The following is an 11,444-nucleotide window of genomic DNA, read 5'->3' as shown; positions in this document are numbered from 1 at the left end:
GGGAATATGTTGAAATACCAAATCCTTGGAAAACACTAACAACAAGTTAAATCACGAGTCATCACCCTGAACACACGGAATACATATTAAATAATTAATAAACACAGTTTTTAAGTGAATATTCAATTAATCAGATTCTGTAGTAGCGTGTGGACCACTGATGTGGAGGTAAGCAGATAAATGTCGGAGCTAAAATTAACTAAATGTTATAATTTCATTTAATATTTTTTAAAATAGATAAAAAAATATATTTTAAAATTAGATAAATCGTAGCTAAAATGAAGTAAATGATAATTTCATTTATTTCCTTTTACAAATAATGGAGCTGAAAGTCTTAAATGAAAGAGATAGCATGGATGGATACCCATATTTGCTCATTACTTCTTCTGACCAAACTTCCATCAACCGAGTGATGGACACGTGTATCTGTCTGTCCAATCAGCAGTTGGACACGTGGCAGAAAGACAAAACCAACCGACGAGGGACAGTTAGTTTTATGTCGGCGTGTTTCTACCTTCTCCTGTTTCGGATATTTACCAGGTTTTAGGTCATGCTCATGGCTATAAATAAGAGTGTAAGGAGTAACAGAAGAGGAAAAGGCAAAAGACAAAAGAGAAGATAGTAGCAAAAATGGGTGCTCTGGATCACATCTCTGACCTCTTTGACTGCTCCCACACCAGCTCCAAACTGAAGAAGAAGCGGAAACAATTTCAGGTAACGAATCACATCACATATGATATCCATTTGCAGTGAAAATATTGATGGTTTGATGCGTGTGTGCATCAGACGGTGGAGGTGAAAGTGAAGATGGACTGTGAAGGGTGCGAGAGGAAGGTGAAGAAATCGGTGGAGGGAATGAAAGGGGTCACTCAGGTGGAGGTGGATCGCAAGGCCAGCAAGGTCACTGTTTCCGGCTACGTTGAACCCTCTAAGGTTGTGTCCCACATCGCTCACCGTACCGGAAAGAGAGCGGAGCTATGGCCTTACGTCCCGTACGACGTCGTTGCGCACCCTTACGCGCCTGGTGTCTACGACAAGAAAGCGCCCTCCGGGTACGTGCGAAACGCCGACGTTGACCCTCGTCTGTCTAACCTCGCACGTGCCAGCTCCACCGAGGTCCGGTACACCACCGCCTTCAGCGACGACAACCCCGCCGCGTGTGTCGTTATGTGATGTCTATAACTGTCTTTTCTTACTTTTCTTTTCTTGTATTGTATCATAGTAGCAAAGGAAAAGACAAAAGTAAAATAGGTTACTTTAAAATGCTTTTGGCACAATGTATGCATCATTAGAGTGATGTTCGCATTTTTTTCATAATGTTTTGTTAAAACAATTGCTCTGTTTTTTGTTCTTGAGTTTTAATGCCAACAATCTAGCGCTATATTGATTTAAAATCTTCATACTCGCATACTCGCGTGATCTGGTCTTACTTAATTTCTTAAGTAATTTCACATGTGGTCTTAAGGTCGTGTATAGATTACTGTACCGATTGATAAGATGTCTACAGACAAGATATGTGTACGATTAATAATAAATGTGTAGTGACGATATCGATGGATAGATATGCGTAGTAAGATTACAATATCGATTAACAAGAAATAATAAATGTGTAGTGATCTACGATATCGATTGATAGACAAGATATGCGTAGTAAGATTACAATATCGATTAACAAGAAATGTGTAGTGGTCTACGATATCGATTGATAGACAAGATATGCGTAGTGGTCTACTATATTGACAAAGATATATGTAATGATTTTTATATTATAGATAATATCGGGATATATGTAGTGATTTTTATATTATAGGTAATATCGGGACGTGCTTTGATTTATTTAATATTATTATTTTTTGACTTATTTAATATTATTTTTTTATCACGTATTTTTTTTCTTATCACATATTTATTATCTTATAGGCATTAACTAATTGCTACCTATTTATGGTAGTACTGGTTTGATTTGTATATAAGCGTGGTTTATTTTTTCATATAGAAAGTGATTGGTGGCAAACTATAATATAAAAAAGAAATAAGAAAGATGCTTTCTTATTATATTCAAGAAAGATCACACTCATATCGTGACTAATATGCTTCGAAAAAGAGAGTGATGTTTTTTTTGGTTTAATTTGAGGAAACAATATATATAATCACACACATGGTAATTAAATCTCCACATGGTTTAAATGTTTTGATTAAAAAAAACCGTTCTGAAATGTCGTTATAATTTGTTATTAATATTATCTTAAAAAATTGATAAATTAGTGTTTTTTAATCAATTATTTAATTGTTTAAATTATTTTATTATATTGTATTTTTAATTATTATTATAATTGTTTTTATTACTATTTATTTATGATTTTGTGTTTGATTTTATTAGAAATTAATTTTTTTTTTGAATAGTGTAGCTAATTTACTAAAATGTCAAAAATATATTTTGAGTACCGAGATTCGTTACAGTAAGATTAAACAATATTATAAATTTATGATTAATAATATAATATTTTTTAGTTAAATTTTAAACTCTTACGTTGTGTCTAATGAAGAATTCTAAAAATTAAATTAAATATAATAATATAAAAAAACAATATTGATTAATAAACAAATATATTTTAAATAATAAAATTACGATAATATATGTTACTTTATTTAATTTTTTTTTATAATATTATTACTACTTATATCATTTATTGTAATAATAATTATTACTTATATTCTTTATTATTATTTTAAAAATTATAGAATAATAAATTTTTACATATATTATATTATAATATTATTTATTATTATTTTAAATCCTTTTATTTTTGTCGGATCAAATTATATAATAAGTACATTATATTTTTAAAATAAATTTCGTACATACAAATACTAGTTTCTTACGGATTGACGTGAGATTTAGATGATTCCTTATAGTTACTTTTTGTACTTGTTCAAAACTTGTTTCTTTGGCGGTGTTAGTGGGGAATGATCCATAATATATATATGGATTTAGGAATTTTTAGTAATGTTACATAATTTTATTTCTAAATTATTTGGATAAATATTTTAAAAATTATAAAAATATCTTGATGTGATTATAATTAAAAAAATTGTTAACACTATTTTAAGTAAAATTTAGTTATAGTCAAATATATGAGTTATGAAATAATTTATTCACCGTTAAATTATATAATCTTGAAAGATTGACCTATTTTAATAACTGTAATTGTTTTTATTCATTTCAATATTTAATTGTGATAATTTTAAGTTTTTTCATTCATTTTAATATTTAAGATATGTATATGGATCCCGAAACGTAAATTACATTTCAATCCAAATTTCATATAATTTAAGTTGACAACTGAGAGTAATACTGATCTAGACAATTCGGAAGACCATTCAGTGTGCTCCCCACCCTTATCTTAACTTTGATAGTTTATTCATGGCAGTTTCTTCATGCACCCCTACATTTTTCTTCCTGCACCCCTTATGCAAAGATAAAATTGTCCCTATATAAATTGTACATTTATTTTCTTTTGTATTCTGGATTATGAAAGTCCGTAAATTTTCGGATTGGGGCTTCCAGTAAATTTTCAGATTGGTGCATCTGATAATCTCCCGGATTGATACTTTCGGTTGTACATGAATGATAGTGTTAATCCAAAATAAAAAAATGCAAAACATTCATAATTGAAAGAACCATTATGGATCCGCCAATTCGTAATTCATTCCGGATTCAGAAATCCATAATTGAAAAAAATCATTCCGTAATAGGAATTAGGCTTCTGGATTCAGCAATCCAGAAATCAATAATTTATGCAAACTTGGCTTTCGGAACACCCCTTCATCCGGAATGCAACATGATTCACTTCCGGATTGATGAATCCGTAGCACACTCCCAGATCCCGAAATTGTGGGGATCAGTTTCGGAATTAACAAAATTGTGGGGGTGCAGGAAAAAAAATGTAGGGGTGCAGGAAGATGTTGCCTTCAAACTTTTATATTCAGTTTTTCGAACTTTAAAATGGGCCTGGGAAGTTGTGTAGCCTAGCCCAAGCCCATCTTAACTGTACAGGTGGACTATTTAAAGCCGTGTTTCCCTCCGATAGTAGCATTTGCGCGCGAGGGTTTGAAGTTTTGGCGCAGAAAAAAATGGCGGAAGAGTACAATGAAGGTGAAGTCGAAGAAGAGTTCTCCGTTTGGAAGAAGAACACTCCTCTGTTGTACGATTTGTTCATTTCTCAGCCCCTTCAATGGCCCTCTCTCACCGTTCACTGGCTTCCTTCCTCTCCCCAATCCCACTTCCATCCTTCCTTCAATATCCACAAACTCCTCCTTGCCACTCACACTGCCCAGGGCGATCCCAATTTCCTCATGCTCGCCGACGCATCTCTCCCCATCGACACCTCACAACCCATAGTTGCCACCGACCCTGACCACCTGGTTCTCCCCAAGGTTTGTTTTTTCTCTGACCCATCTTTTTGCACCGTTACCTTGTGGGCACCAACTGTTCGATGGAATTTCTCAGTTTTATTGTTCTTGTTTTTTGTAGGTAGAAATTTCTCAAAGGGTTGCTGTTGATGGGGAGGTGAATCGAGCGCGTTCTATGCCGCAGAACCCTTCTATTGTAGCTGCAAAGACATGTAATTCCGAGGTTTATGTGTTTGATTTCAACAAGCAGCGCGGGAGCGAGTTTGCCCCTGATTTGAGGTTAAGGGGTCATGATAAAGAGGGCTATGGCTTGTCTTGGAGCCCTTTTAAGAGTGGGTATCTTTTGAGTGGTTCGCATGACCATAAGATTTGCTTGTGGGATGTGCCTGCTGCTTCTCAAGAGAGTGTGCTTGATGCAATTCATGTTTACGAGGTAATGTTGCGAATTATTGATGACAATTGTTTTTCTTGCTAGGTTGCCTGTCACTTTGATGATTGAATTGTACTTTTGATTGTCTTGTCAGGGTCATGAGAGTGCGGTTGAAGATGTGTCCTGGAGTATGAAGGATGAGAATCTGTTTGGATCTGTTGGAGATGACTGTAAATTGGTCATTTGGGACTTACGGACTAACAAACCCCAACAATCAGTCAAGCCACATGAAAATGAGGTAATATGTTTGCAGGGTCTTCTGTTTGCAGGTAGTATGAACTATAGCGGTTTCCGATAAAGAAAAAGGGTGGATGATAGTTCTGTCTGTTCTTTTGATTTGTTTTTGTGGGTAGAGGGTGTTGTGAAGAAATGATTGGGGTGAGAACTGAGAAGAGAGACACTTACTATTTTAAAGGTCGCCAAAGTCAGGAAGTCCTGGATTTAACTGAACGGCATTGTTACTCAGAGCCTCAGGTTATGAGAATCACCACATTACGGCTGTGTGTATAATGACATTGCTAAAAACTGCTGATTCTTTTGGACCGTTGTAGCACACTGTTTTTTGTGCAGTATGTTTATGTTCCTTTTTGTTGTTGTTGTTTAATTGTCATCATTGTGTTAAACTGAAATATGGTCCCAAAGTCTCTGACTCTTGTTGCTTTCTTGACCGAATAGTATTTGTTTGTAACTTGTATCTGTTTTTTGTTTGAATCAGGTTAACTTTCTTTCATTTAGTCCATATAATGAATGGATTTTGGCCACAGCATCTTCAGATACAACTGTTGGTCTCTTTGATACTCGGAAGCTGGAAATTCCACTACATGTTTTAAGTAGCCACAGGTGCGTCGTTAGTCTACCATCCTGTGTATTTTCCTTAATACTACACCTAATCTACTATTAGCATCATAGTAAAAAATAAACAATGGCTTGATCCATAGGTAAAATTATTGTTTTTTGTTGATATAATTTCAATATGATGACGGATTAGTCGTTAGTTTAGAAGGTTCGAATGTTCTTTACTCACTGATTTTTGTTTTTAATGTGCATAGCGATGAAGTATTCCAGGTTGAGTGGGATCCTAATCACGAGACTGTGTTGGCATCATCTGGCGCTGACAGACGGCTGATGGTTTGGGACCTTAATAGGTAAGGGCAGAGTGCTTTGTTTCTTTTTCTTTACTGACATATGTTGCTAGGAAGCAATTTTCTCAAGGTTACCAAATCAATAATTGCCTGGTTAATTTTTGAATAGATGGTAGGGTTAAATGTAATGCTTTTGAACTGGAAATAGATAAACCCACTTAACCCTATCTCTTAAAACCAAAAGGATCAGTTATATTGGATTGTGTGAAGCCTTTATTTACAAGAATGAAACAATGCAATGAAAAGCCAAATTGAGTGCATAAAAATAACTTAAGTTTAGAAGTGTTCTTTTAATTCCTTTTTATTAACAACGTAGGTTCTTTCTTTTTACACAAACTTATCATTTTCTTTTACGGAATCTGGTGAAAGAAAAGTGAAAAATAGAAAAAAAAAAGAGTATTAAATCGTTGAATCACTTGATTCATAATCATGTTACGAAATCGTACCGATACATTATGAATTGTATAAGATTCAAAAAGTCACCACAGTTTCATCTTATAATACAAATCCAATTAGTAAGCATCTCATATTCAATCATATGATTCATATCATGGATCTTAGTTCTTCTAATTGCTACGATTAGGGTTATTTGGTTGCAAACTGCAAACTTTATAAAGGCATAATAATTACAAACATGAGTTTAAATATTCCCTTGTCGCTTTACTTTCATGTTGGCTCAGGGTCGGAGATGAGCAGATAGAGGGAGATGGTGAGGGTGGCCCTCCTGAACTACTCTTCTCTCACGGGGGTCACAAAGCGAAAATATCAGATTTTTCATGGAACATAAATCAGCCATGGGTTATCTCAAGTGTAGCTGAGGACAATTCTTTCCATGTATGGCAAATGGGAGAGAGCATTTACAATGATGGAGACGATGACAACATGTGGACGGCCAGTGATTAACTAACCAGCATATGATCAAATGCTTTGTGTTGTTTTAGTGGAATCTTTTACTATTCGATTTTTACTACAATCGCCTGTCGGTTTTTTGTGAATGTCCTAAAACACTGAAGAAAACATGTATCTTTGTCAAACATGAATTCTCGGAAGCGCGTATGAAAATCCTCATGATGACTACTGCGCACTCATGCGATTATTCTCACGCCAGCAAATTGCATACTATTGTATACAACAAACTAGAACAACGAAGTTTTATGGGTTCAATAGAAAAATGGTAGAGGCGTTGCTTTTCCACATGTTGTAACATTATAGCACCGTTTCCTTCCTTGTTATTGGAAAGGTAAAAGCTACACCATCAACCTTATCTTTTTGAAACTTTTCAGAGAGAGGAATGCAATATATATTATTGCCTTTTTCTTAGAGAGAGCCTTTCGTTTAAATCCTATTATGCACTTTAAAAACAATTAATAATGCAATAACTCTAACCCAAATTGACACATTTAAAAGTATTTAAAACGTCTACAGAAATGAAGAACTATGAACTTCTTTTATGAGAACTAATAACAGAACTCGCAGGAAGTAAAAACATAAGTTTATTATTAACAGATGAATTAACACAAGTTTTCATCATATTACTCACATTTAAAGCACTTAAACAAATTTTGTTTTTTTGTCTTGAAATCCTGATGTATGTGGTATATAATACGATGAACGAGAAACTAATGCGAGGTTAATTATGATAAATTTTGTCCAGAAATGACAATCGAAGTAGAAGATACAATGATGTGATGTTTTATTAATCATCTCATGCCAAAAAGAGGTCACGAAGGGCCTTTTTAATTACCAAAATCCAGTGAAGACTTGTTCTCTAAGTGCAGAAAGGCAGATATGCTTCCCATCATTGAATCAGCTACAGCTACTTGCGTTCTCAAATACAAAACAAGTAACTTGTATGTCTTAACTTGTAGAAGACAAGCCCACATGCAAAATCTTCAGTTAGAGGACTACAGTTCCTTCTGGATACATATTAGCCAACGCTTGTCCAGTACAAATGCTAAACACAGAAGTAAACCTCTCATATTATAAAGATAAACAAAAATTGAAAAAGAACAACGCCGGCAACCAAACAAGCCAAATTTATTATTTCACCCACACAAGATTTTATATTACACAAAGTGACATTGGTGTCTCACCTGTCCACAGCACTAAGTACCGAAAGATGAAACACACCACCATCTGCCCTAAGTTCTGTAATCCAGCAAGGAAAAACTTGCGAATTTAGAAAACATGAATCGCCACTAAAAGTCCTCTTATTGTTGAACAAAGCAACAAATACTCACATACTGACAAATGTAAAAGTAACTGAGCATAGAAACATTTATGATGAAAATTTAACTAGTTCCATGCATTAAAAAACAGGAAAATTCATTGGGTAGAGAAGAACCAAATCTGTCTCAGCCATAAGCTATGCTGTCTACAGATCAACTATAATCTTTTAGAAGAAACATTGATTTATGACGAATCTTCCATAGTAGAACAGCCATTCGAACCACGATAATGCAGCAGAGGGTCAAAAAGAGAATGATTTTAAAAAATGACTTGACGGATAGCTGATGCTGCAACTGGTAACGAGATATTGGAAGGAGATATTACCATGGCAAGGATGAAAACCACCATTCTACAAGTCTTCAACTGGCTGTTGCTGCACGAGATCCCCCTAAAAATAAACATCGAAGTTATCATACTGGACTCGAGAATTCATTGGGAAACGGGGAGAAACAGATTTAAATAACAAAACTGAAAAAAAAAAATCTAGTTTCAACACTCTTGGTAGAGTCTAAGAAATACTCAATGAAATAATTTGGTATTTTGAATCTTTAAATTTCAGTTGCTTAATCTTCCGGATGGAGATCTAGTCATAATAATATGGCATCATTTGCTAACTCATGCGTGCATATGGGCGAATTTTAGTTCACTTACAACATCTTACAAGATCTCTAATACTTAGTAAATAGTAATAAATAACTACCCTTGCAAAACCTGGCACTATCATAGAAGCTAATTATAATCCTATCCAAAATTTATTCAGCCCTAAATATGAGTGCAACAACAACGAATCTTAACAAACAAACACAATACCAAATAAAAACAAAAAGGTTGTTTCGGCGTGACCATCCGAAATCAGAATTCCCAACAATGCATCACTCACAGAAAAAAAAATGCAGTGCGTCTCCAATGCTTTCACTCTAAATGCTCAAATCTCAATATCCTTTCTTTCATTCTCTCAAATTTTCTATTCTAATAGATCATACCATCAGCCATCAATTCAAATATAAATAAGAATAAACACAAATTAAGCAACAAATCAAATATTTAATCCCTAGTATAAGACAGTGCATGTGACGCAGTCCAACCTTTTCTTTTTGACGCAGAAGAATTTACATTAGACCCTGCCTGTCCAGCTCCACATGCACGAAGCTCCTTGAGCCCCAAATTCTGGTTTGCTAGACACTGCAAGTTCTCAAATTCACAACCACCAAACTCTTCCCCATCTAACGACACATTCTCCACGATCCTCCCATCAGCTCCGCAATACACCCTATCATCACACTGCATGTTGCAAGGGTTCATCACATAAGAACCAGGCAGGTTAACCGCCGGAGGGTTCGCGTTCGGCGATTTCTGATACGGAAAGGACCCAATTTCCCCTTCAATCCGGCCCCTTATGTCCACCAGCAAGCACTTCAGCCTCGCGATTTCAGCTTCCAAACCAGCCTGGCTCTGCAACTTCTTCATCAAATGCTGGTTGAGAGCCCTCAATTTCACAACCTCGTCCTCCAGTGAGGCCGCGCGAGCCTTCTTCTTCTCCCGATACTTCCGAACCGCCTCTTTGTTCCCAAGGGGCCGCTTCTTCGACTTCTTCTCCGCGGACTCCGCAGTGTCATCGGTGGCCACCTGGTCCTCAGCAGGTGCAGGCACGATTTTGGTGTGCACGTGGTAGCATGTATGAGTGTGCGAAAAATCGGGCCCGGGAGGGTTGCATGTGTGGGTGTGCGTGCAGGCGTGCGTGTCCTTGAGAAGCTCGTCGAAAAAACTGTCCATGGAACCACTGCTTGGAAGCTCCCCCATGTTCGGACTCGAAAACACTTCATGCGTCGAGAAATCAAGCTCGCCGTCGTCCATTTCAACTCTAATCCCCAAATCAGACCTAATAAAAAAATGTGCTATTTCAATTGAATTGAACTGAACTTGGAATTGTGCATACGCAGGATTAAATCGAATTGTGCGGAAAACCTAACAGGATTTGGGAACAGAAAGAAAAAGCAAAAATGGACGTACCAGGAAGAAGCGATAGCTTCACAGATTCCACCCTCCACTTTTTCTTTGTCGCTTTTCTCTCTCTCTCTCTCTGCAATTTCAATGGCTTCAAATTTATACCTATTACCCTCTCACTGTAAATTCAGATTCTTAGAACAATAAATAATTGGTACCTGCCTCTTCCCCTCTCTCTCTCTCTCTCTTCCAAACCCTATTTCAGATTAATGCCTCCTAAATATCATAATAATAAAATTCTCTTCTTTTTTCCCAATTTAATTTTTTTTTTAAGAATTAAGAAGAACAGTTATATCAATTTATACCGTTAAAAAATGACTAGTTTTTAGGCGATGAAAATATAATAATCAATCAATTTAGTCAAGTGTTTTTAAAATAATTAAAAACAGCAAAAAATACTCACTAATACTATTGTTAGTTTCCTTTTTAACATTTATTTATACGAGACAGAAGGAATCTTATGATGTTATGAGAACGTGATTATGTAAAACTTTTTCTGTTTAGTTTTTATTCTTTGTTTTAATTGAACACCATTTCAAACTTAATCCTCAATCTTGGACTAAAATAATCGAGGTTACTTTAATTTAATCTACTTAAGATTCTTATCTATTACCTTGTTTTCCACCAACAAATACCTATATTCCTTTTCCACTAACATATCTTCATGTGTGTAGATTCCACACAGTACCTCGCACCCACGATTACGCTAATGATTCCATCACTTATGAAGTTATGACCATGATTTTGTTTTGTTTCTTTAAATTATTTTATAAATTACATTTCAATTTTTTTTTTCCAATATATTTTCATAATAATTTAAAAGCACATTTCTTTTTTAATCCATTAAAACAATTTTTAAGAACAAATACGTTTCAGAGTTTTAAATTTTTAAAATAATAATAATTTAGATGCAATGATTATCCTACAAAATTTAATTATTTTTTAATAGAAAAATAAGATAAAGCAGGACAAGTAAAAACGTGAATAAATTAAAATTGGAAATTACAAAATCAAAACATCAAAAGTATTTTGACTTTAGCGTATTTTCTCTTTTACTTTCGCTTTCAATCCCTTTCAAATACATTGGCCAGAATATCATACTCGCATTATTAGTACATTGGTTTTACCTAAAAATTATTAACTTTTAAGTTTTGTTCATGTTTTAATTTATTTTAATCATATGTAATTTTATATCGACTTTTTTATTTTCTCATTTTAATTAAATT

The 11,444-nt window shown here is 34.7% G+C and overlaps 3 protein-coding genes across 6 annotated transcripts; 2 read left to right on the top strand and 1 right to left on the bottom strand.

The window, feature by feature from the left end:
- The first annotated feature begins 292 nt into the window (after positions 1-292).
- LOC137818489 (heavy metal-associated isoprenylated plant protein 26) lies at positions 293-1,394 on the top strand. Its single transcript, XM_068621949.1, has 2 exons — positions 293-714; positions 787-1,394. The coding sequence occupies exons 1-2, from the start codon at positions 631-633 to the stop codon at positions 1,171-1,173; spliced, it is 471 nt and encodes a 156-aa protein (XP_068478050.1). The 5' UTR covers positions 293-630; the 3' UTR covers positions 1,174-1,394.
- A 2,683-nt stretch (positions 1,395-4,077) lies between these two features.
- Positions 4,078-7,177, top strand: LOC137831082 (WD-40 repeat-containing protein MSI2). The gene is made up of 6 exons (XM_068638612.2): positions 4,078-4,437; positions 4,535-4,846; positions 4,938-5,081; positions 5,559-5,683; positions 5,893-5,988; positions 6,666-7,177. Exons 1-6 carry the CDS (start codon positions 4,135-4,137, stop codon positions 6,886-6,888), a joined length of 1,203 nt encoding a protein of 400 aa, XP_068494713.1. The 5' UTR covers positions 4,078-4,134; the 3' UTR covers positions 6,889-7,177.
- Positions 7,178-7,593: 416 nt separating this feature from the next.
- LOC137831090 (basic leucine zipper 23) lies at positions 7,594-10,424 on the bottom strand. 4 transcript variants are annotated; one of them, XR_011084335.2, is made up of 5 exons: positions 10,225-10,424; positions 9,300-10,093; positions 8,539-8,602; positions 8,079-8,133; positions 7,594-7,939 (listed from the first exon to the last, which is right to left on the bottom strand). XR_011084335.2 is itself a non-coding variant. In XM_068638631.2 (4 exons), exons 2-3 carry the CDS (start codon positions 10,066-10,068, stop codon positions 8,574-8,576), a joined length of 798 nt encoding a protein of 265 aa, XP_068494732.1. In that variant the 5' UTR covers positions 10,069-10,093; positions 10,225-10,424; the 3' UTR covers positions 8,006-8,133; positions 8,539-8,573. The 4 variants fall into 4 exon arrangements, 2 of the variants coding, with proteins under 2 accessions (XP_068494732.1, XP_068494722.1); XR_016517669.1 differs by having other exon boundaries at positions 8,079-8,602; XM_068638631.2 differs by lacking the exon at positions 7,594-7,939 and having other exon boundaries at positions 8,006-8,133.
- Between the last annotated feature and the right edge of the window lie 1,020 nt (positions 10,425-11,444).

This window comes from Phaseolus vulgaris, chromosome 11 (assembly GCF_051622355.1).
Source record: "Phaseolus vulgaris cultivar YP4 chromosome 11, ASM5162235v1, whole genome shotgun sequence".
Taxonomy (NCBI): Eukaryota; Viridiplantae; Streptophyta; class Magnoliopsida; order Fabales; family Fabaceae; genus Phaseolus; species Phaseolus vulgaris.
The sequence above is the reverse complement of the archived record's forward strand: the minus strand, read 5'-3'. Positions and strand labels throughout refer to the sequence as shown.